The 23,707-nt window shown below is 47.1% G+C and overlaps 1 protein-coding gene across 1 annotated transcript in view; it reads left to right on the forward strand.

Moving 5' to 3' along the window:
- Positions 1 to 23,707, forward strand: part of ext1b (exostosin glycosyltransferase 1b) — a 67,249-nt gene that overhangs the window by 35,311 nt on the left and 8,231 nt on the right. The window contains exons 2-7 of the mRNA XM_080837925.1: positions 13,195 to 13,288; positions 14,860 to 14,967; positions 16,637 to 16,756; positions 18,843 to 18,975; positions 20,885 to 21,003; positions 23,350 to 23,445. Coding sequence (XP_080694051.1) covers positions 13,195 to 13,288; positions 14,860 to 14,967; positions 16,637 to 16,756; positions 18,843 to 18,975; positions 20,885 to 21,003; positions 23,350 to 23,445 — 670 coding nt within the window. The remainder of the gene's footprint in view (positions 1 to 13,194; positions 13,289 to 14,859; positions 14,968 to 16,636; positions 16,757 to 18,842; positions 18,976 to 20,884; positions 21,004 to 23,349; positions 23,446 to 23,707) is intronic.

Raw genomic sequence — 23,707 nt, forward strand, 5'->3', positions numbered from 1 at the left:
CAGCTATTGTGTTTCACCAGTGGTATTTAGCAGTGTTGTGTCTTATTTTATACGTGTCTGCCAAAGGGGATAAAACGCCTTTGTGCTTTAATGAAAGTTGTCAAAACATGTTGAGTTATGAGTCAGCTGGAGCTGGAGCAGAATGTTGAAGTGCGTCTGGAAAATCTGACTGCAGTCATTGTTCGATCCCAGACCACAAATTAGAAGTGGTATTCACAAGGCATGCACACAGACGCATATGCAGTCATTTTCAGTCACATACCTTGGGTGTGTGTGCGTGTGTGTGTGCGTGTGTGTGTGCGTGTGCGTGTGCGACTTTGGTAACACTTGCCCTAGTAAGAAGCAAACAGAGATAATAGATGCAGTTAATTATTATTGTGCTAAATAAGCAGGTGGAATCCATTCTACCTGGAAGATTCTTTTTTTTTTATCTCCTGCTTACTTCAGTCTTTCGACTCCCCACAGCCTTGAGGTGGACGAGAATAACGGTAAGGGTAACCATACGGGAAACTCAAGCCTGCTTACTTCCACCAATTCTCTTCTGTTTAATACATTCATCCGTGCTGGCTAGCATGCCAGAAACGGCAGTCGATTTCTGAAAATGAAGATGTCTTCTGTTGTTTATTATTAGCACGAGACTTATTGCGCAGTAGGGTATGGTTTCTAAATTCTAACTGATAACGATGCTACAATTTCTCCCTCCCCCTGCCTGGTCCATTGTAGCTTAGGATGCTAATAAGACCCCTACAGCCCTCAGGCCCTGATCCACCCGAGGAGCAGACTGGCAAAGGCACTGCGAAGAACAGGCCTGAGAAAACATTAGCTTATCTACACATAAAATATGTGGATTTTTATTTCCTCATTTTGTGAGAAATTAAACGGCGCCCTTGTTTACTATACGTCTAGCACAAAGGATGTGCAACCTCTGGAACACCCTGTCTTGCTTTCTTAATAGGAATTTGAATGGGTGAACAGACCCATCTTGATTGGGTGCTGCTCGCCATCTTGGCAGAGCAGTATGTTTTCTGTATTTGTCATTAAGACACTTATTGTGTGCCTTTTATGAGTTTTATAGTTCTTTTGTGGTGGTACATTGAGAGCTTTATTGCACATTTTCCTCAGCTTTATTCCAATAGCTAGTTGTGAAAATGACACACAATGAAACAATGAAACCGTTGATCTGTAACGGTGCAAGCCGACCATCACAGATGTGCCATTTGGTATGGTGTGAAAGCCATTCAGTGCATGCCTGTGCCCTCTCTCTCTCTTCCTCTCTCTCTCGCTCTCTTTCTTTTTCTCCATCTCTCTCTCTTGCTATCTCTCTCTTGTCCTGCAGTGTCTCACACAGCAAATATTCTCCTGAAGCAATGTTGATGATGATGATGGAAGAGGAGACATGCCAACACACACACACACACACACACACACACACACACACACACACGGATGTCTGTCCACAGGGCTTCTTACAGAAGGGAAGGGGGCTGTGCGGATCCCGTGCTCTAATTAAATGCATTTAACCCAAGGTCGGAGCGAGCGGAGTGTGAGAATGGCACTTCTCCTGAGCTGTAAATGTTTTATTGAGTCCCTTTGAACTCCTCCAGCTGAAGGCTACGCACACTTGCTCTGCCAGGGCCTGGGGGAAGACTCTCTCTCCTCTCTCTCTTCTATCTTTCCTCTCTCCTCTCCCTCCCATCTCTCATCTCTCCTCTCTCTCTCTATCCTCTCTTTCTCTCTCCTCTCTCTCACATATTCCCCTTGCTCTTTCCTCGTGTCTTTCTCCATCATCATCATCTCTCTGACTTCCATGTTTTTTTTTCTTCTGCTCTCTCTCTCTTTCCATCTTTCTCTCTTTACCCTCCCCCTCATTTGCTCTTCATCTGTGTTAAATAAAAGAGATCTGAAAAGTCAGGTCTCTCTCTCTGTCAAATTATTACATTCATATAGTCCGGTGCTCACCCACATGCATTTCTAAAATGGACGTCGGAAGCTGTTCCATCTCACAGATCTGCCGTTTCCATGCACGTCATTGCACGTCTTCCCCGTCCGTCGTACCTGCTCTCCCCGATTGGGGATTAAATGGGAACGATTTGCTCCAACTGGGACCCCCCCGCCCGCCTGAGAACAAGGGAGGCGGGAGGTGTCATTTGTTTCCTTCCCGGGTTCTTTTGTCCCTTCTCTTTCCCTCTTTCTTCTTCATTGCTTTTGTTTGTTTTTTCCTCTAATCTTTTTTTCTCTCATTAGCAGCGGGACTTGGTTTTGCTTATGTTGTTTTTTTTTTTAACTGCTTGACTTCAAAGCTATCTTCTGTGCACCATGTGTCGCTGCTAGAGCTGGGAAAAGACCTTTTTAGTTTGTTAGTTTGTTTGCTTAGAAAGAGGACCTTGCATCCAGGCGTCGGCTGCGAGCCACTACTACACCTACGCTTAGCACACTACTAAACTGTTAAAATTGACTTTGCTATTATTACCTTATTATTAACTAAGACATCATTTTCAGCTTAAAGGTTATGCCTGTTTGCCAGTTTGTGTCAGTGGGTGTGATTGTAAAGGGAACCGTATAAGACCAAGGTAAACCGGGCGGTGCAGTGTAAAGAGGGCTCTCTGTGAGGCCAGACCTACTACACCATGGCTGGTGTGAAAGGGTTTAATCAGTGGTAAGTCTGTTGTTATATGGAGATGGGCCAGCAGAACGATTGTTTTAATTGCGTTACTTTTAAAAACACTGCGCTGAGACTACTCGCACACAAACGCACACTGTGTGTGGTTTGCATGGTGTATGTTAAGAGGTCTGGAGTGGCAGATCTTTCCTTCACGTTAATGTGTGTGTTTGGATCCGTTACTATATACACATTGTCAAGCCACTGCAAAACCGGCCACTGCAAAAACGGCTATACAAAGGAATACTATGGAGCAGGTAAACCACTTGTTTTGACAGACTCGCAAATGTTATTATAAGGGTCCCTCCACAGATACATATTCATCTGTTTACTTTACTATCTGTATAGAAAGTGTAGACAATGACACTTTGTTTGTACAGTCAGTGTTTTACACTTCACTACTTCTTGTCTCTGACGTAGCATCCGATTCAGTGCCGTGGGGTGCTGGACTGGGTACTCAAAAGAGAGTGCCACCCTTGGAGAAGTCATTTTTGGGAGGTAAACAGACACAGGTGAATATCTGTAGGGGTCCCTTCAATGTTGTTTTCAAAAGGAATGGGACATCACCAGCCATGGGGTCATGATGACCTATTTATCATGGTGCGATTTGCTTATATTCACACACACACACACACACACACACAAGTCACATTGAATTCACATTGCAATCAGTGTGCTGTTTGTGCTATGCCATGACCTGTTGTGGACAGCGTGTGTGTGTGTGTGTGTGTGTGTGCACAGGATGTATGCTTGCGCAGAGGAGCACAAAAGCTCAGCAGGTCTCCAGACCTTCACGCCTCAGCCTTGCCCAGCCTCACAGAAAGGCTTAAAACCTCGTCCTTGTCACAACCTCTTTTCCAGAACACACACACACACCACTGAGTCAATCCTCGCACCACTGCGGTCACGGTTACTTTATTTATCCCCTCTTTTCTGCTCATGGCTGTCTTTTCTTATCTTTCATTCTTGCTGTCGTTCTTTTCCTTCCTCCGCCTCTCTGTCCACGCCATTTCTCCAGTGCTGTGTGTCTAAGGGCATGTCATGATTTCACTTGAACTGTCACGTCGTCCCCTTGTGTCCTTGTCCCCTTGTCCCTCTCGATCAGTAATACCCTCTTGCTACCCCTCAGCCACAAGATCCTGATGAAACGCCTCTTAAAGGCCATTCCCAAATCACCCGCTCTGCAAGGGCACACGTTTAGTTGTGTCCCCTCATGGCCACAGAGTCTTCGGGTTGGTCGGGTTTGTAGGGAACAAGCGATATTCTGGCCTCTCGAAATCTCAGTGCTCAACTCTCTCTCACACACACGCACACACACTCGTATCTCAGTGCTCAACCCACTGGGGGCTTTGGGAGATTTGCTTGCTCAACATGTTGCTAGGAAACGGCTCAGGCATTACTCTTACACACACACACACACACACACATCCTTCAATTGAATAGGCTCATCACAGAGAGAGAGGGGAGAGAGACACAGTTTGATACTCCTCTCCCTCATTCTTGGCTCTCTCTCTCTCGCCTTCTCTCTCTCTCTCTTGTCTTCTCGAAGCACGTTTCCTCTCAACCACTCAAGTTCCGTCATCTCCCCCCCCCCCACCCCACCCTCTCTTTCTCAGCCCTTGTTGGTGGAGTTTAATGAGTACTTCAATCAGTTTGCTGCTTGGTGCTCACTTTAATTGCCAGTCCCTAACTGACAGGTAGCGATGGAGGGACCGCTGTCTTAACTGCAGTTGATTACTGTGCTCGAGCCCACATTCACTTTGACTGGAGCCTTTTGTGGTTGCTTGCATGTGGACTTTCTCTCTCTCTCACACTTGCTCGCGTTCATTCCTTTTCAGCGCTCTCACTTTCTATTTCCCTCTCTTAATCTCTTTTGCGCACTCCTTCTCTCATTCTCTCGCCCTCTTTCTCTCGTTTTCGTTTTTACTCTCCCAGCCCATAAATGTACTTGTGTGTGAGAGAGAGAGAGAGAGAGAGAGAGAGGGAGAGAGAGAGTCTGCTCTGAAGTAGAAATATGAACTGAATGTGAAGTTGAAAATGTTCTTCAATTCCTATTGAAGAACACATCATTGCCAAGGTCATATGAGGTTGATGGCGCAGGAAGCTCTAATGGGCTTTTAGCACCTTTAGCACACTCTAGGTCCATATAGATCAAACAAGGATATAAAGACATGAAGCATAGCACAAGTGAGTTATGGATATCAGTTTGTCCTCAGTACAGATTCTAGAAACTTGTCTCTGGGTTTGTAGTTCACTGGCAGACCTGTAAGGCCTTTAAGTTGAATTTGGCTGTTTGTGTGTGTTGTGAGATCCTTTTGTGTTTGCTAAATCTTTGAACTCTCGATCTATCTTTCTGTCTCTCTGTAACACCCTTCTGTCTGTCTCTTCATGCAGGCTGGATATGACATGAATGGAGAGCCTTATGCAAACATGAAGCCTTAAAAAAAATGAATGATTGTGTGTGTGTGTGTGTGTGTGTGTGTGTGTGTGTGTGTGTACACACACGTCTGTGTGTGTGTGACACTTAGCTTTGAGGTCAGTGTGTGCGTGTGAAAGAGCCCTGAGGACACAGCTGCACAGCGCACAGCAATCCCCAAACACACACCACACACCCCTACCTCCAAAACTTACCACAGAACAGCTGTTCCCCCTCTCCACCACACACACACACACACACACACACACACACACACACACACACACCTACCTTCTCTTTACCTCTACGGCTTTCCCTCTGAAGGCTTAAGGGATTTGTGAATCTGAGCCCAAGGCGACACATCCAATACTCCTTAACAACCCCATCACAAATACACACACACACACACACACACACACACACACACACACACACACACAAGCGTGTTGATTGTTTAGGAATGAGTCACAGTTACCTCTGGGAGAGTGCCTAAAGGTCTTGTCACCCCCTGTCCTCTCTCCTCCTTTTCTCTCTCTCTCTCTCTCTCCTTCCCTCACTCTTTCCCTCTCTCTTTAAAGCATGTCACTTGAGCCCCAAGTATAGCCTGGGCTTACTGCCACACCTGTATCATATATCACCTGTGCTCAAAGGCTCCTCTTTGAACGGACACAGATTGAGGCTGGCCAGAGTGGACACTCCATGACAATGGACAGGCTTGCTCTGCTTGAATAGAAGAAGAAGAAGAAGGAGGAGAAAGATAAACAACCCGTCATTTTGGCTGACGGACAGATTTTCAAATTGGAATGCATGTTACTCACCCTTGAGGGGGATCTGGGGGAAGCCATTGGCTATGCGGGTGCATTTCCCTCTCTTTGTATTCTCGTTGTCTTTCTCACACACACACACGCACACACACACAACCCCACACCCACCGACACGCACACACACACACACACACACCTCACACGCAAACAACCTCAAAGCACTCTATCTTTTATCCCTCTTATCCCGCCTTGTCACTCCCTCAGACTGATGACTGATGTCTCTCTGTCTTCTGTCTTCCATCCTCTGCTCTCTCTCCCTCTCTCTCTCTCTCTCCCCCTCTCCATGCTGCTGCCTTGTACAGTGAGAGATTGACAAGTGTTCTCGGCATCGGCAGGCGCAGATCACATCGCTACTCTGTTGTTTTTGTTTGAGGCCCTTGTTCCCGGGGCGTCCCGCACGCCTGTGATCTGACAAGGCTTGCCGAAGCACTGGCTGAAGGGAGCGGGGATGGAGGGGAGAGGAAGAAGGGTGGGGGAGAGCGGGTTGTCTATGGCCTGCCATGGATCCGGGTCTAAACAACAGCAGCTGGGTTTCCTCAGTCACTATATGGATTTATTCATTCATGTATCTAAGTGTTTGTGAGTGTTCTGTCTCCTTCCGGTATCCCTGTGTGTGTCTCTTTGTTCTGGTCCCAATCTCTCACTCTCTGTTTGTCTCTCTTTCATTGTCTCTCTCTCCATGTCTGTCTGTCTACCTCCCCCACCCCCCCCCCCCCCCCCCCCCCACCCCGGTTGACTCGTGTTAGAGATGCATATGGTGTAATGTTACTGTGTTTTTAGCCACAAGAAGGAATAAATTAGAATATGTTTGCAAATAAATTAGTTAATTAGGCCCCTCTCACCTGGGGATAAGGGGGTGGAGGATACCACTCTGATCAGCAGGCGGGAGTGTCTGCAAGGCCCTCCCTCCCAGTGTATCCTGGAGCTCTGTGCCACTTGCTGCCAAATCCCCCAGACTTGAAATGAAGGGGGATAGAACCAGAAGCTTCTCATGTAGTCATTCCCTCTAGCATTTATTCCCTCCATTGTTATTTCTCCCCTTGCTGATCTCTCTCTCTCTCTCTCTCGCTCTTTCTCTCTCTCTCTCTCTCTCTCTCTCTCTCTCTCTCTCTCTCTCTCTCTCTCTCTCTCTCTCTCTCTTTCTTTCTCTCTTTCTCCCCACCTCCCCCGCCTCTCTCCAGTCTCGTATGTCTCCTCTTATTCTTCAATCTCTTTCCTCTCCCTTGCTGTGTTTGGCAGTCTGTGATTTATGAGATTGCATTGCTTGTGCAGCACGTCCTGTGTTGAGTGAGGTTATGTCTGGCTACTCCTCGCCAAGGGAAGAAGGGAAAAGGGGAGGGGTGGGGGGGGGGTGTAGTGAGTTAACGGGAACGGATGTGTGTGTGGTTCGGCAGGCAGCCACATGTGCACTGACAGGCCGCCGTCTCTTTGCTCATCATCCCCTACCCCTATCCAGGGAGAAGACTTGAGACGAGCTCAGTACCGTAGGGCTTTTGGAGTCGTTCCCTTCGGGCCTTGTGGTGGTAGCAGTAGTGGTGGTGGTTGGGGTGGGGTGGATTTTCACTCCTGGCCATGAAGCACAAAGCCAAGTAGTCAGTTCCCACTCCCAACACCCCCCCCCCCCCTTTCAGACCCTGTTGTGGAACAAATCTGAGTCTGCATCATAGAAATGAGTCAGCACTCTAATGAGTCTCTTTTCAGTCATGTAAATATCTCAACAAGCCCTTGTGTCCTCCCTATGACTATTGTACTGGCTAAACGTGTGTGTGTGTGTGTGTGTGTGTGTGTGCGTACGTATGGAACGTACGTCCATGCATGCATGGTTGACGGACACGTGTTAAGTGGCTACATATCTCGGCAGTGATGTTCCTCTTTGTTAGAGCTTGTGCTGCAGAAGATAAAAGGGGAAAACACGCAGGTGACCGTAACTGTGGGGTTTACAAGCCAGCTTTGAAGGGTGTGTTTGTGTGTGTGTGTGTGTGTGTGTGTGTGTGTGTGTGTGTGGTTGGGAGAACAGAGGGAAAGGCATGTGCTGACATGTCCAACAGGCGAGACAGAGAGAGACACGCACGCACGCACACACACATAAACAAACACACACACTGACTCACTCACACGCTCTGGCTGCCAGTGGGCCATCTGGATACGAATGCAGCCAGAGGGGGGGAAGCACATCTGGTCTGCACTCTGCACCTCTGATAGCGGGGACCAATCAGGTCACTGTGAACCCCAGGCGCCAAAAGCACCAGCCAATCAGGACAGCCTTTTTTATTTTTTTATCACATAATTAATGGACACGCCAGCCTTCGCACAGATTGAGATGCTGGTTAGAGAGTCCATTGAGTCCATTGACACTGACCCACTCAGCCAATTAGATCACTGACCCTTCTGCTTGCACATCCAATAAAGACAAGTCTAATCCAATGACACTCTGACACCGCAAATCTGGATAGTCTAATCTCTCCAGGCCCTTACTGTCCCAACCAATCAGGATAGACTTAACCACCTAGCTGTTATAGTTCTACCCAATACACCAGTGTGCAACAGTTAGCAACCAGTCGGTATGGGATAATCTCTCAAACTCCAATCAGGTCAGTCAGATGGTCAAGACGCACACAACAAAGGGCCAATCAGGAGTGAGGGACCTCGGGACTGTATGATGACAGCCACCTCTGCCCCCAGTTCATTGGTTGGAGCGATCGCTCTGATTTCTTCTGGACTGTAATGGGAAAATTGCATCCATCTGAGAAAATAAATAAAACACGGGGGCGTTAAAATCAAAACAAAAAAAGTGGGAGTGAGAAAAAAAGAGAGAGAGAGCGAGATGGAAGAGAGGGAGGCAAGGGACAAATTGAAAAGATTTCCATGATAAACCTGTCATTTTGCGTTAGGCACTTTGTGTGAGGAGCCCTTTGTTATTGTTACTTTTTTTTTCTCCCAGAGAGAATGAATCCTTCTTGACTGACAGTGGCGAGGGACTCTCTCTCTCTCTCTCTCTCTCCCTCTCTCTTTCTCACTCTCCTCACTTGCTCTCTCTTTCTCTCTCTCCCTTTCTCTCTCTCTGTGTGTGTGTGTGTGTGTGTGTGTGTGTGTGTGTGTGTGTGTGTGTGTGTGTGTGTGTGTGTGTGTGTGTGTGTGTGTGTGTGTGTGTGTGTGTGTGTGTGTGTGTGTGTGTGTGTGTGTGTGTGTGTGTGTGTGTGTGTGTGAGAGAGAGTGGAGGGAGTCTGGGGGGGAGGGGTGTTATGCTGCAGGGAGAGATGACTAAAGCTGATTCACGAGTGCCTATGTGGACTGGGCCTGCATATGGAGCACGTCACTTCAGAGCCCCTGCCCTCACACCCATTAAGTACACACACTCACTCACACACACACACTCTCTCTCTCTCTCTCTCTCTCTCTCTCTCTCTCTCTCTCTCTCTCAGCACTCATAGAGAATTTACGAGCATGTTAGCACTCAGTACTGTTTTGATGATACACTGTATAAACTGTTCTCATCGCTACAGATATACTGTGCTATCCGCTTGGCACTCGCCATCTTAACAACTCAAAACCACACAACGTGATTCAGTTCATTCTGGCTGTTGGAATCATCGTACCTCGTATCATCGGATTTCTTTTGCCCTTTCTTGCCATATAAAATGTACAAGAAAAATTGGTCACAATGAACAGTTGACCACAGTCTCAAACCACTGTTTCGATCATGACTGCTTCTTTTGTTCCACATGACGATGACTGTGAGAATGGACGTCTTGTGGATCTGTCTTGTCTCAAAGACAAAGACGTAAATTCATCACTCAATCTTTAATTGATGCTAATCTCTAGCTGATTTGTAGTGTTTAATCATATTGTCTTCGGGACATGGTCAGTCCTTACCACTGTCATGGGTTGTAGGAGAGTGGCACACGCTAGCCATGAGGCCAGGGTGGTGGTGTGCATATGGGATGGAGAGGGGCTGTGGAGGTGGGCAAGGGGGCCTCCGTCTCACTGTATGCTCGGATGCTAATTGGAACTAGCACAAGCGTGGTAACGAGGCCTAATTACGGCGGCGCATTAGTTACGGCCAGTGCGGGGACAAGGGCGCGGCCACGCCACGAGCACTCACCAGACACACCCAGCTGTGAGATGGAAGTACAGATGGTTGGACGGGATGCGGAGAGAGTGTGTTTGTCAGGAAGACCTATTAATGGCGGGTGCTTTTAACACACAGTCTCAGTAAAAAAAAAAACACTTATCCCCTGCCTTGACAGTCTGCCAGAGAAAGGACGTCAGATTAATGATGAGCTGATGCCTGGGAATGCGCTGCTAAGCCAGATAGCAACTTAGCCCGGCATGATGGGATATCTCCAAGACTGACCCAGACTCTCCACACTGTCAGCTTGTCATCTAAGCACACACTTTCACACCCACAGACCATCATTAACAGTTATTCTTTCAGACATAGTAGAAATATGCAATTTGGGATGGGGCCCTAGCGTGTGTTAGCGTCTGCTAACTTCTACTGTAGTGAGTGCACTGAAGTAGCGTTCAGTGGCAGAGAGTGTGTGGAGGGCAGCGCTGGGGTGTCCCTTAAGCTGACTTTAATGCGCCTGTCAGCCACTCGTGCCCTTCTCCTGCGTCTGCATGGATAACTGACACTGATAGCCTTCAGGGTGAATATGTTTGTGAGTGCACCACTAGCTTCTCATTTTGGCCTCCTTATGTGTTTGCCCACATGTCAGAGATGCCATAGGCTTGGCACTCAGAGTGTGTGTGTGTGTGTGTGTGTGTGTGTGTGTGTGTGCAGACATTGATGCCAATCGGGTATGCTGTGTGTGTGTGTATCTGATGATTGTGTTTGTATGTTTGTGTGTGTGTATCTGATGTTTGTTTGTGTGTGTGTGAGAGAGAGAGAGTGTCATACTATGTGTGTGTGAGAGAGGTTTGTTACTGGTAGTGCAGAGGGTTTGAGTTGTGTGCTGCAGAATCTTGGCTGTGATCCTGGTCAAGCGCCCCAACTGGATTGCTGGGCACAGACTTTGTTTTGGCCACACAGTGGGTTTATTTTAAAGGCCAAAAGAAATGCAATAACACAGAGAGGAGAGTGGGGCTCCGTATGTGTTTGTATTTGTTGTTTGTACAGTGTGGTGCTCGTCTTTGTGCAAAGTGTCGGGACCGGAGTAATTACACCACTCCTCGTGGATGTGTGCAGCTGCCGTCGTCATGGAAACACCCAGCGAGGTCACCCACTGTGCGTCTTGTTGGTGCAGGGAGGGGTGGGGTTGGGAGGTGACTTGCTCGTGGGTCAGCTAATTGTGCTTTCGCTACGGAGCGCACCCAAACACAAGGCCCCAGCTGACAGCTTTCACACACTAATGCACACGCAAACACACACACACACACACACACACACACACACACACACACACACACACACATACACGCACACACACACAATCAATCTCAATGCCTCTCACAGTATCTGGCACACACACACACACACACTCTGACGTGAAGGCTGAGCCAGCCAAACACTCATATATAAACCCCGGTGCCCAGCTGGTAAGGTGCTGACTCCCACCCCCTCTCTGTCCCATGTGTGCCTTTTAGTTCTGCTTTAATTAACAACCACCACCCCCACCTCCAACCCCCAACCACCACACACACACACACATCTTTATTGCAAAGAACACACTTAATATCCAGGGACTGCCTCGAGTATATGCACTTATTAAACCTGTGCGTGTGAGTAGAAGGGGTGGGTGGGTCCACTAGGTTTCTCACACACACACACTCTTACACACACACACACACACACACACACACACACACACACACACACACACACACACACACACACACACACATCTTGACCTGAGGCAGTTGTGTGTGTGTATGGACAGCCCACATGCATACAGAGTGGTGCTTAGTGCGGTGTAACCCAATATCCTGCTGAGACCCTTAAAGCTGCCATCTCCACTGTGTTAATAACGTGGGACACGCCGCACATGTGTGTGTTTGACAGCCAAGACAAAGCTGCACTTCTGAGTATGTTTGTGTGTGTGTGTGTCTGTGTGTCTATGTGTTTGAGTGTGTGTGAGGGGCAGGTAATCCTTGTTTAAGAGGCAGACAGTGCTTGAGGCTGATCCTCCGTCCTGCATGGTCATTGATATTCTGTCACATTAACAGACAGATTGGGATGAGCAGGAGGCGTGTGTGTGTGTGTGTGTGTGTGTGTGTGTGTGTGTGTGTGTGTGTGTCAGCTTGTGTGCATGTGTGAGATGTCTTCACTAGTCAGAACTGATCTAAACAGTTATAGATCAGTGAGGGGCAGCAATGTGACTGCATGCATACGAACACATGTCAGTGTCGGTGTGTGTGTGAGTGGTTGTTCCACAGCAGTCAACTCATCCCTAGACTGCAGGCCCCTCACTCACCCCCCACCCCCTCGCTGAGATGGCAAACTGCACCACCACTGTGTCAGCAAGATCACCACCCAGATTAATGGGTGTGTGTGTGTGTAAGAGTGTGTGTGTGTGTGTGTGTGACAGTGGTAGTGTTTTAACCTTCACCTCTCATGGACATTGAAGGCAGCTGAATGATTTTGTGTCTGATGAGTGATTTGCTTCCCTCTTAACCTTGCACCCTTAGACCCCATGCCCTCTACCCACTTTGTGTGTGTGTGTGTGTGTGTGTGGGTGTGGGTGTGGGTGGGTGGGTGTGTGCACGCACGCGCACAATGTCTCAAGTGATAATATCACTAAGGTATCATGGTGTTAAGAACACCTTTGGTTACACCCTACAGCATGAGGACACACACGCACACGCACACGCACACCACGATTTAACTCTCTGGAGCAGGTGCTGCTCTCACCTCATTACACCAGGAAGGTTGATCATTCTGTTTGGCTTGTAATCAGGCACACCTCAGTGGAGTTGGGGAGAGAGAGAGAGGAAAGGAGAGAAAAAGAGAGAGAGAGAGAGAGAGAGAAAGAAGAGGAGAAGGATGGAGCAAATGACAGAAGGAAAGAGGAGAGGGGAAGAGGAAGGTGTCATGGCAGTGACAGAGTGCTGTAATTGAGTGTGGGAGACAAGTGGCTCTGTGTGAGGATTTAAAGTGTGTGTGTGTGTGTGTGTGTGTGGGGACTCACAGATAAGAGTGTAATGTGTGTGTGTGTGTGTGTGCCCACTGCTTCTTCACACTGTGTGCGTGTGTGCGCACTGCTTCTTCAGGTGAGACTGTTCCTGAATGCTATGTGAGTGTTTCTTGCTGATATCGTTCTTACTTATGTGTGTGTGTGTGTGTTTGTGTTTTGCAGGTATGACTACAAAGAAATGCTGCACAACTCCACTTTCTGCCTGGTGCCTCGTGGACGACGCCTTGGCTCCTTTCGTTTCCTTGAGGCACTGCAGGTACACACACACACATACACACACACACACACACACTCTCTCTTTCTTCCTATTCTGGCTCTCACTCTGCTATCTTTTTCAAATACAGCCTCTCTGGCTATCTCTTCTCTCTCTTTCACAAATATATACAAGCACACACACACAAACACAGGCACAAGCAGTAAAGAGCACAGATTCTTTGCCACTGTACTCCCTAATTTCCTCTGGGCAAACTCTCACTGACCTGCTTCATGCTCCTTGATTCCCCCCTCAGCCACTGAGCAAACACACACCCACATAGGCACTCACACATTCGCACCCACACTCTCTCACACACTCACATACACAAACACACTCACATACACACACTGCGCTCCACCCCATCCAGATTTTTCATTATCTTATTCACACACACTTGTAAAAGCCATGGATACACCCTTCTTCACCCACCATAATCAGCATTTCTCTCTTTCCCTCTCTCCTTCTTTCTGCCCAACTCTCTCACTTTCCCTCGCACCACACTCTGTGTCTCTTTCTGTCTCTTTCTCACACACACACACACACACACACACACACACACACACACACACACATACAAGGATAACTAGAGTAAACATATGGTCTTAAACCCCACCTGGGCAAACTAATATCTCTGAGTACTACACCCTTCTTCACTATGCTGTATGCTCTTGGCACGGTGTGTGTTTGTGTCCATCCCTGCGGAGGCCGCTGTCTCTCTCTCTATCTCTCTCTCTCTCTCTCCTTACACCGGTCTGGCCCCGGTGACTGACAGGTCCTCATTATGCCAGCCTCCTGTCAGACAAACCAGCTGCTCCTCTCTTCTCTTCATCCCTCTCTCTATCTTTCTCTCTCTCTCTCTCTCTTCTTCTTTTCCTTTGCAACCCCCTGGCTTTGCTGAAGCTGGCTTTATTGATAGCGTTGTTTTGCCGGCATTCTCCTCCTTTAGTTATTGCTCTCATCACTTCTGTATGTCTCGCACTCCCACCCCCCTCCTTTTCAGTCTCTCCTTTCCTCAACCTCCCCCCCTCTCTGTTTCTTTCTCTATCGCTCTCTCTTTTTTTCCCCTCATTATCTCTGCATTCCTCTCTCAGCTGGAGTGCATGTGCAATTGCGGTCACTTGAATGTTTAATGAGTGTTCTCGTTTTAAGTTGTTTCATGTGTGTTCGCATGTGTGTGTGTGTTCGCATGCGTGTGTGTTTAGACTGTGTTTCCTGCTTTGTATGCTATAAATGGGAGTCCCTGGGCCTGTTAAAAAGCAGTTTTTACGGGTTCATAATATCCATTTCCCAGTAAACATCTTATTTCCTTCGTGTAGGTCTTTGTGTCTGTACCACTGTTCACAGCGTCTGAGTAGGAACACTAGGGTGTGTGTGTGTTTGTGTTTGTGAGAAAGAAAGAGACACGCAAGGAAGGAAGGAGACAGAAAATGACTGCTGAATTATATATGCAGACAAGTTATGTGACTGCATCTCGACAGCGACTGCAGACTGGATCTGTGCTCATGTTTGTGTGTGTGTGTGTGTGTGTGTGTGTGTGTGTGTGTGTGTGTGTGTGTGTGTCTCTGTCACAGGCGGCCTGTGTGCCAGTCATGCTGAGTAACGGCTGGGAGCTGCCCTTCTCTGAGGTCATCGACTGGAACACGGCCGCAGTCATCGGAGACGAGCGCCTCCTACTGCAGGTAATCTTCTCCTCTGCATCTCTCTTTTCTCCATCCCTCTCTCTCTTTTCTGTCTTTCTCTCTCTCACCCCTTCTTTTCTCCATCTCCTGTCATCTCTCCTGCTCTCTGCCCTTCTCCCTCCCCATCATTTTCTCTCCATCCATCTCTTTCTACTGTCATCTCTCTCTCTCTCTCTCTCTCTCTCTCTCTCTCTCTCTGCCCACCTCCATCTAAATCCTTGTTTTTGTTCCTCTCTCTACCTCACCCATCTTCCTCATGGAGTCAGATCTCTTCTCATCCCAGTCTCTGCCCCTTCCTTTCTATAACTCCTATTTTAATCATACTCCCTCACTTTCTTTCTCTTTCCCACACACACACACACACACACACACACTTGTTTCATCCTTAACTTAGTATTGCTTTTTGATCTTCTGATGCATCTCTCCCTCCCCTCTCTCTGTCTCACTCTCTCTCTCCCTCTCCCTCCCTCTCTTTCTGTCTCTCTCCCTCTCTTACTTTCACTCTCTCTCCTTCTCTCTCGCTCCCTTTCCCTCGCCCTTTCAATTCAATTCAATTTTCAATTCAAATGGCTTTATTGGCATGAATGTACGATACACTGTTGCCAAAGCACTAATAATAATAACAATATAGTAATAACAATAGTAAAAATAAGAATTGGTAATGCAGGAACAGATAAATTATGTAAATACCAAGTAAAAAGAATAGATACATAAAAAAGTAGTCATTACAATTCATTAATTATAATAATTACATAAAGAATAATAATAAAAAAAAAAACATATACAGTAATAGATAAGAATAGATAAAAACAAAAAAAAAAACTATGAGTTCAGGCCTATGTTTATAGGTGATATGGCCTGCTCACGGAGGATGTGGCAGGACTGCACATATTCAGAAGCCAAAAAGATAAATGTCTCAATTTCCCCCAGGAGGAATGGCAGTTTCTGTTGGTTATCTAGGTTCATGAAACCAGGGTGGATGTTTTCAAATTGGTTGAAATATGCATTTCTTATATTTTGGTACTTTGCACATTCCATAAGAAAATGAGGCTCATTTTCGACAGCGTTCATATTACAGTGGACGCATAGTCTCCCTTCGGGAGCCACCCAGCATTGTCTGTGCCGCCCCTTCTCTACTGCGAGACTATGGTCGCTGAGCCTGTATTTTGTCAAAATAATTCTTTGTTTATAATTTTTGATTTGGGTAAGGTATGGTGCCAATTTGTATTCCTTTTTTAATGTTCTATAAACATTTATTTTGCTGGACTCTTTAATTTGGTTCTTCCAGCATTTCATATAATATTCTGTATTGCTTTCTTTTAAGTTTCTAAGCCTAGAGGCAATGCTAATGTCTTTCGTGCTGAGCCCATGTTTTTGGACAAGGTAGTTGTAGGGGTCTCTCTCTGGGTGTTCATCCCTCAGTTGGGCAGCAGTGTGGTGGTGCCTGTCTGGCTTGCATGTTTGAAGATGGTTCCAGAATTTAGCTGCTCTCTTTTGAGTGTCAAGAAGGAGTGGGTATCTTCCCAACTCTGCTCTACATGCTATGTTGGGGGAACTTCTGTTTACACCTAATATGTTTTTTCTCTCCTTTCTCTCCCTCCCTCTCTCTCTCTCTCTCTCTCTCTCTCTCTCTCTCTCTCTCTCTCTCTCTCTCTCTCTCTCTCTGTAGATCCCATCCACGGTGCGCTCCATCCATCAGGATAAGATCCTGTCTCTGCGCCAGCAGACTCAGCTCCTGTGGGAGGCCTACTTCTCCTCGGTGGAGAAGATTGTGCTTACCACGCTGGAGGTGAGCGGCACATTCAAACGCAATCCCACAGAGTCTCCCTCTCTCACTCTGTGTCTTTCTTTCTCCACTGCTTTTACTCACATTTACACAACACATTTTCCAAAGCATCTACAAGAGTTGTTTGTACATGTAAGAAACCAATGACAAAACATCAACTGGCCAACGTGATTGGTCAGCTCGATGGTTGCCATACAATAGAAAAATGCAACTGATGAGAGAAAGGGGGGGGGACAAAATAAATGAAATAAAAAAAATCCCCTTTTCGCTCACACAAAAACACCCACACCCACACACACATCTGAAACCTTCAGAAACATTCCTGATCATGCCCATGCTTCAGCTGAGCAGCCCTGGGCTGAGTGGCGCCGGCCGTACGTGATCTGTCCTGTGCCAGGACTGCCAGGGCTGGATCCACTGCCACTATTGTGCTGGATTGTTCTGGCACCCACAGGCACGTTCACTGGAAGACAAGCCAATTCCTCCAGTTGTGGCAAATCTGCATTCTGTTGCCATTGCCTGTATTGTTTTAAGGGGGCGGGGGGGGGGGGGGGGGGGGGCACAACAAGCTTGAATCCAGTGCTTTTATCGTGAGCGCAGAGTACTACTTAAACAAGTGTGGAAATGTTTGACATGGATTAAAAGACAATTCTGCTAAGCTTAAAAGACACGATTCTCATGTATTAGCATTTTGTTTGTTGGATTACGGTGTATATCACTGTCCTTCTCACCAAAAACGTTCAAAATGACATGGCATGCATAAGAAACTAAGAAACAGCCAGATGGAGGTATCTGATTGGATGTGAAGGGAGTGAGTGAACTAATGACTTTTACTCATTGGGTGAACGAGTTTCTCTCCTCTCTCTCTTGAGGCACACAGGGTGATAAAATGAATTCCCTATTCAGACCCTTGTTTTCCCTCCGCTCTCCTTCCCCAGGAGCTGTGCTGCTCTGAGATAACAGCCCCTGACCCCCCTGCCCCCCCACCCAAACCCCCAATTCCAGCTAGAGGAGTGACCCTGCTTGTGACTGGTCCGGCCCGAGAGCAAACACGCAGCGAACCAATTACTTTTTTTTTTATATATCTCTCTCGTTCGGCCCCTAAACACTTAAGTCTTTGTGCCTCCTGCTACCCCTAGGTAGCCAGCACCTGTTAAACCAATCATAGCTCATTTCCTGTCGAGAAGTAGGCAGCGCAAATTGCAATGGCTAAGCATGAGCGCCGTCTTAAATTCCGAGACCTTGGTGCTATTACAGTGCATTTCCAAAGGGGCTGTTTTGAGGCGACACATTTTGTCCAATTTCTCTTTTTTATTTAATTGATTTATTTCCAAGGTATAGTCTATGTTGATAGTGGGTGGTGGTGGTGGTGGCAGTTGACTCATTCATCATGTTGCTTCAGGTTGGGCTGAGGGGACAGATTTATATATATATTTATTATTCTCCCCCTTACAGCAAGAGGCAGGAGAAATGGTCTTTCAACGGGCTTTAGGATTACATTTTAAAGGTGACAAGTGCTTTTATCAAGGGGCCTGGGGATGCCCAGCTAATCCGCCAAGCCGAGTCGGAGCGGTTATTGACTTCCCTGCGGCTTCGGAAAAATAAAAACTCATTTGAGCTTTTTTTTTGTTTCCTGTCAGTACATTTAATCCTGGCTCTCATCCATGAATCCCGTGCTGCTTTGTGAAACGGCACGATGAAAAACACCCCTCTAGGTGGTATGCAACGTTGACATGCCATCGCCACGGCGCCCAACCCTCTCTGCCATAGATGCCCGCTCCTAACCTAATAGCTCCACCTGACGCCAACTGGGGGGTAAATACAAAACCCTCTGGGGGCTTCCGCTGCTGCAGTGTGTGACTCTTATTGTCTCTGGATTCTTTTCTCATGCTTGTCATTTGGAGTCGTGTGAGCTCCAAGGCACAAAAGCAATCTGTCTTGACTCGCCACCTGGCTGAACCCCAGAATTGGGAGAAATGAAGGGGGGGGGGGGGTGTGTGTGTGTGTGTGTGTGTGTGTGTGTGTGTGTGTGTGTGTGTGTGTGTGCTGGTCCTAACGTATACTGTGCTGCACTGCGTTCTATCCACAGATCATCCAGGACCGGGTCCTGCAGCACATGTCCAGAAGCAGCCCGATGTGGAACAGCCACCCCGGGGGCCTGTTCGCCCTGCCCCAGTACTCCTCTCACCTGGGGGACTTTCCCTTCTACTACGCTGGGCTCGGTGAGTGCCGGCTATGCAGATATTCAGCCTTTTATATCATGGTCCACAGCAAAGGTCCACTCAGATGTGTAAGAGAGGGCCAGTGTTGTTCCCACAGGAACCAGTCACTTCAGCTTGAACATATGGCTCGACCTGGAGGAGGTCAGCTCCTTTCAAGGAGATAGGCTCCGCTCTAGATACTGAACCAGTTATTTAGACCCAAGCATATGGTGGATATTTCAACATATGTTATAGCCTGGTTAACTGCATAGGGTTAACAGTGGTTGTAGGTTGTAACTGAAATGATTTAATATTTAAATTATTTATATCTTCAGTACCAAAGGTAATTAGCACCATCTGTTTGATGTTTGAGGACCATTGCTTTTTTTGTAATCTAATGTAAAACATCAGTACATTACTAATGCCGTAGAGCTTTGCAGCACTATAAGAGGGGCTGTTGTGTGTGTCTGTCCAGGTCATCCCTTATAAGGCATGGCTGCTGTGAATGACACTTGAACATGCTGGTCAGATAGGGCCTCATGTTTGTCATAGTTTTTCACCACTGGTCAATCTCACCACTGGTCAAAGACAGAAGGGGACTCATCACATCTTCCTAAGTTGAATTTTATCTATTTTTTCTGCAACCTAAATTTCAAGCTGTGTGTCTGTGTTTTCGGTTGATTAAATATTGACTACTGAGACTAACCTATAAAGATAGATTGAAAACACTGTTTCCTGTTCAATTATTGAGATGAGGACAGGGTGATTACCAGAGAGCGTTTCATGGAGTGGCCCTCAGTAAATGAGTTCCTCTCTTAACTCTCGACCCTTTGAAATTTCACTGTGAGGACACGCGTCGTTGCCAAATTACACGTTCCCGTGATTGATTAAGCAACAATTGCTAGCCTATTGATCAGTAAAAAATATCCCCACCTATCCAATAGAGAGAAGGCAACCTTAAATGCCATCCTGGTATTGCTCTTCATCTTAATATGGATGCGGCTGTCAGATTGATCAATAAAAGGCACTTGATTGAGCACCTCTCATTAGCTTTTAAAAAATGAGGGCAGTTTGAAGAGAGAGAGAGCTGTAACCGGCATAAAACGATCCGCCCTGCCCACGCAACCTGTTTGTCATGGAGGTGGCATTTTGATGAGCCGGAGGTGGCATTTTGAAGGAGCGTGCAGAGATTAAAATTCAAAAAAAGAAAAACCCTTAACTGCGGAGACCTTCAAGGACTGAATGAATCTCCTTGCGGCTCCTCCCTCCACTAGGCAGAGACTTGATTCGCTCGAGATTCACTCTGGGCGCCATGCAAAAATATGACCCCAGCAAATAAGATGCAGCGAGGGAGAACTGTTTCTTTAAGATATTTTCATTGTGCTTGTAAGAGCATCTGTCTGGCTTTGCCAGTATCAAGGGCACAAGGTTAGCTATCAAATAGCAATTAATTAGTCTCAATCTTGCACTAGGCATGGGCTTATCTTGCTTGCTCGCTGTCTCTCTCTCTTTCTCTCTCTCGCTCTCTCTCTCTCTCTCTCTCTCTCTCTCTCTCTCTCTCTCTCACTCTCTCAAATCAAATCAAATGATGATTTATTGGCATGAATGAATCAACCTATTGTTGCCCAAGTTAAAAGTCTCACTCTTTATTACTATTTCCCTCTCTCTCTCTTTCTATCTCCATTTTCCTCCATCTGTCCCTTTCTCTCTCTCCCTTTTTATCTCTATTTTCCTCCCTCTCTCCCTTTTTATCTTTATTTTCCGGCCTCTCTCTCTGTCCCTTTTTATCTCTATTTTTGGCCTCTCTATCCCTTTTTATCTCTATTTTCCGGCCTCTTTTTCTCTCTCTTGGTATCTATATTTTTCTCTTTCCCTCTCTCTTTTTATCTCTATTTTCCTCTCTCTCTCTCTCCATTTCTCTGTTCCTCAGGTGTCAGACCGCAGCCCAAGTTCACCGCTGTCATCCATGCTGTCACCCCGCTGGTCTCCCAGTCTCAACCCATCCTCAAGCTGCTGGTGGCCGTGGCCAAGTCCCAGTACTGTGCCCAGGTAAGACCGCTCTATCTGTCCGTCTGGTGCGTCTACTCCTCGATCCATCCATCCCTCTCTCTCTACATCACACACCTTTTCTTTCACTGTTGTGAACACCTCCTGTCCTTTCACCACTTCACTTGTTTTATTTTAGTATCGACCCTTCGTTCTTTTCTGGCCTGTTTGTGTTTGACTAGGTCTCCCTCCACTCTCTACATTGAACAGTGCATCTGAATCGGCATTATTCGTGAAAAATACCTCCGCCGCGTGTTTCCATGGTATCCACTCTCCTCAGGGATGGTACTGAGCTTCCAGCAATGTTGGCCAGCTGTATGGATCGTTGTAGTCAACATTCCTGTGTGGGTGTTCGTGTGTGTGTGTGTGTGTGTGTGTGTGTGTCAGAATGCACTGTAAGGATAAAGAGATCATGGGAACATAATTCACATACTGAAATGAGCACACTGGAAAGGAAATGGAAAGATGCCTTTACACTACAGAGGAGGGAGTGTGTGTTTCCATCTCTTCCTTTTTTTTCATTCTCTCCATCTTTCTTTTTTTACCTTCCCTCTCTCTTTCTCACTTAAACGGAATTTGTGCTGCTTCTGGCAAAGACATGAAGGGCCAGGAAATGGTGTAAGCTTTGTTGCTTAATTCTTCTCTACCATCACCAACCAACCCCCCTCCACACAGACACACACACACACACACACACACACACCACCCCTTCTGTTGTGTTTCATCAAGAGGAGCTTGGGCATGATTGGGAGCTGGAGGTGGAGGAAGACGGGATATAAATAAATGACAGAGTAAAGGAGGGGAAAGGGATGGGGGAGAGACTTGAGCCGGTTCTGGCAAGCACATTCCCTCTGTGACTGGAGACCTCCCGCTGCTAGACTGTGTTCCTCAGTTCAGAGAGAAAGAGGGAAAGAGGGAAAGAGAGAAAGAGAGAAAGAGGGAAAGAGGGAAAAAGAGAAAGAGGGAAAGAGATAAAGAGGGAAAGAGAGGGAGCGTGTATGTTCCGTTTGACTTCAAAAACTGTTTGAGAGCATGTAGGAGACACATATACACTTAATTCACTCATACATGTGTTTGTGCACACACACACATACACACACACACACACACACACACCACTTCTGTTTGATAAAGTGACTGAACCTGATGGAAACGCCATCTGTGCGTCAGCTCTCATCAGTGAAGGGAAGGGAAGCGAGGCTGATCATATTTCAGATGAGGACGGGAGTGATGATGAGGCCTGATGCTACTGGGTCCTGACGCATCCACCCCCACCCTGCCCCCCCATCCACCCACGCCCCAGAGCCTGCCCCTGAGTGGGCCTCTTGGCCCCTGTGGACCAGGACCTGGCTCAGGCCTGCCCCCCTCCTACACACCATTTTCATTTACGCTTCTTTCTCTTTTTCTTCTACTCCTCAAGTGGACATTTTCTTCTATTTTTCGTATTCTTTTTGTGTGCACTTCTGTTAGAGTTTCACTTTTGCTCACACACACCTGTCAAAATGTTTGTCAATCTGTTGCGTCTCTGGTTCGCAAAACTGTTGTCATTTATCTTCTTTGCTCTCAATTCCTCCTTCTCTGTCTCTTTCTCCCTCCCCCTGTATATAGTTATGTGAACCATGGCAGACATGAGCCCCCTGTTCCCCTCAGACAACTTGCTTTGGCTGCCCATGTGGCAAGCCAAGCATCACATACATGTCTTCCCCTCCCCCTCCTCTCTTTCTGCCTCTCTCTCTTTCCCTCTCTCTTTCTCCCTCCCTCTCCATCTCTGTCTCTCTCTCCCTCTCTCTTTCTCCCCTTCCTCTCTCTCTCTCTCTTTCTCCCTCCTCTCTCTTTATTTCTCTCCCTCTCTCTCTCCCTTTCTCCATCTCTGTGACTCTTTCTGCTCCCACATCAAACATTCATGAGGGCTAATGTAGGAGCAGTCAATGGCTCAGGTTAACCAGTGGAGTAATTACATGCCTCATGTAAAAGAGAGTGTTCTTTAAAAGGCCGACGGCAATCTGGGCTTTCTACTCTTTCCACTCCACGTCAGGAGCAGACTGCTGTTTATTTTTGAGGGTGCCATTTTAGGGGGTGTGCTTTCAGGGTTCCAAGCAAACCATTTCAGAGTTGTGTGATATTGGTATTTTGTGTGTGCGGCTGTCTGTGTGTGTGTGTGTGTGTGTGTGTGTGTGTGTCTGTGTCTTCGTCTCCGACGACGCAGGTGTGAGTGTGGCATACCGCAACCATCTGCTGTAGGTGAGAAGGTGTTGAGAATGTCGGATCTGATGCGTTGTCTGAATTACTCATGGTATGGTTGTTTTATTTTCTCTCTCTTTCTCGTTCTGTCTTTTTCCACTCCTTTAGATCATCGTTCTGTGGAACTGTGACAAGCCTCTCCCCTCTAAGCACCGCTGGCCAGCCACCTCGGTTCCTGTTGTCGTCATCGAGGGAGAGAACAAGGTAACCCCACCCCTCGCCCAGCACGTATACACACTCACACACACCACACTCAGCTCTCTCCCTTTCTCATGCTCACACACACTTACATCTCCACCCCCCCTCTCTATCTCTCTCCGCCCACCCTCTCTATCTCTCTCCCCCCACCCTCTCTCAGACCCAACTCTCCCAATGTAAGATCTGCGCCACTCTTGAGCAGGTGTGTCTCTTAAAGCGCTCTAGCCCTGTGTGGCTTACCCTCCATTGCTTACTCAGCTTACAGGAG

This window comes from Sprattus sprattus (genome assembly GCF_963457725.1).
Source record: "Sprattus sprattus genome assembly, chromosome: 4".
Lineage (NCBI taxonomy): Eukaryota > Metazoa > Chordata > Actinopteri > Clupeiformes > Clupeidae > Sprattus > Sprattus sprattus.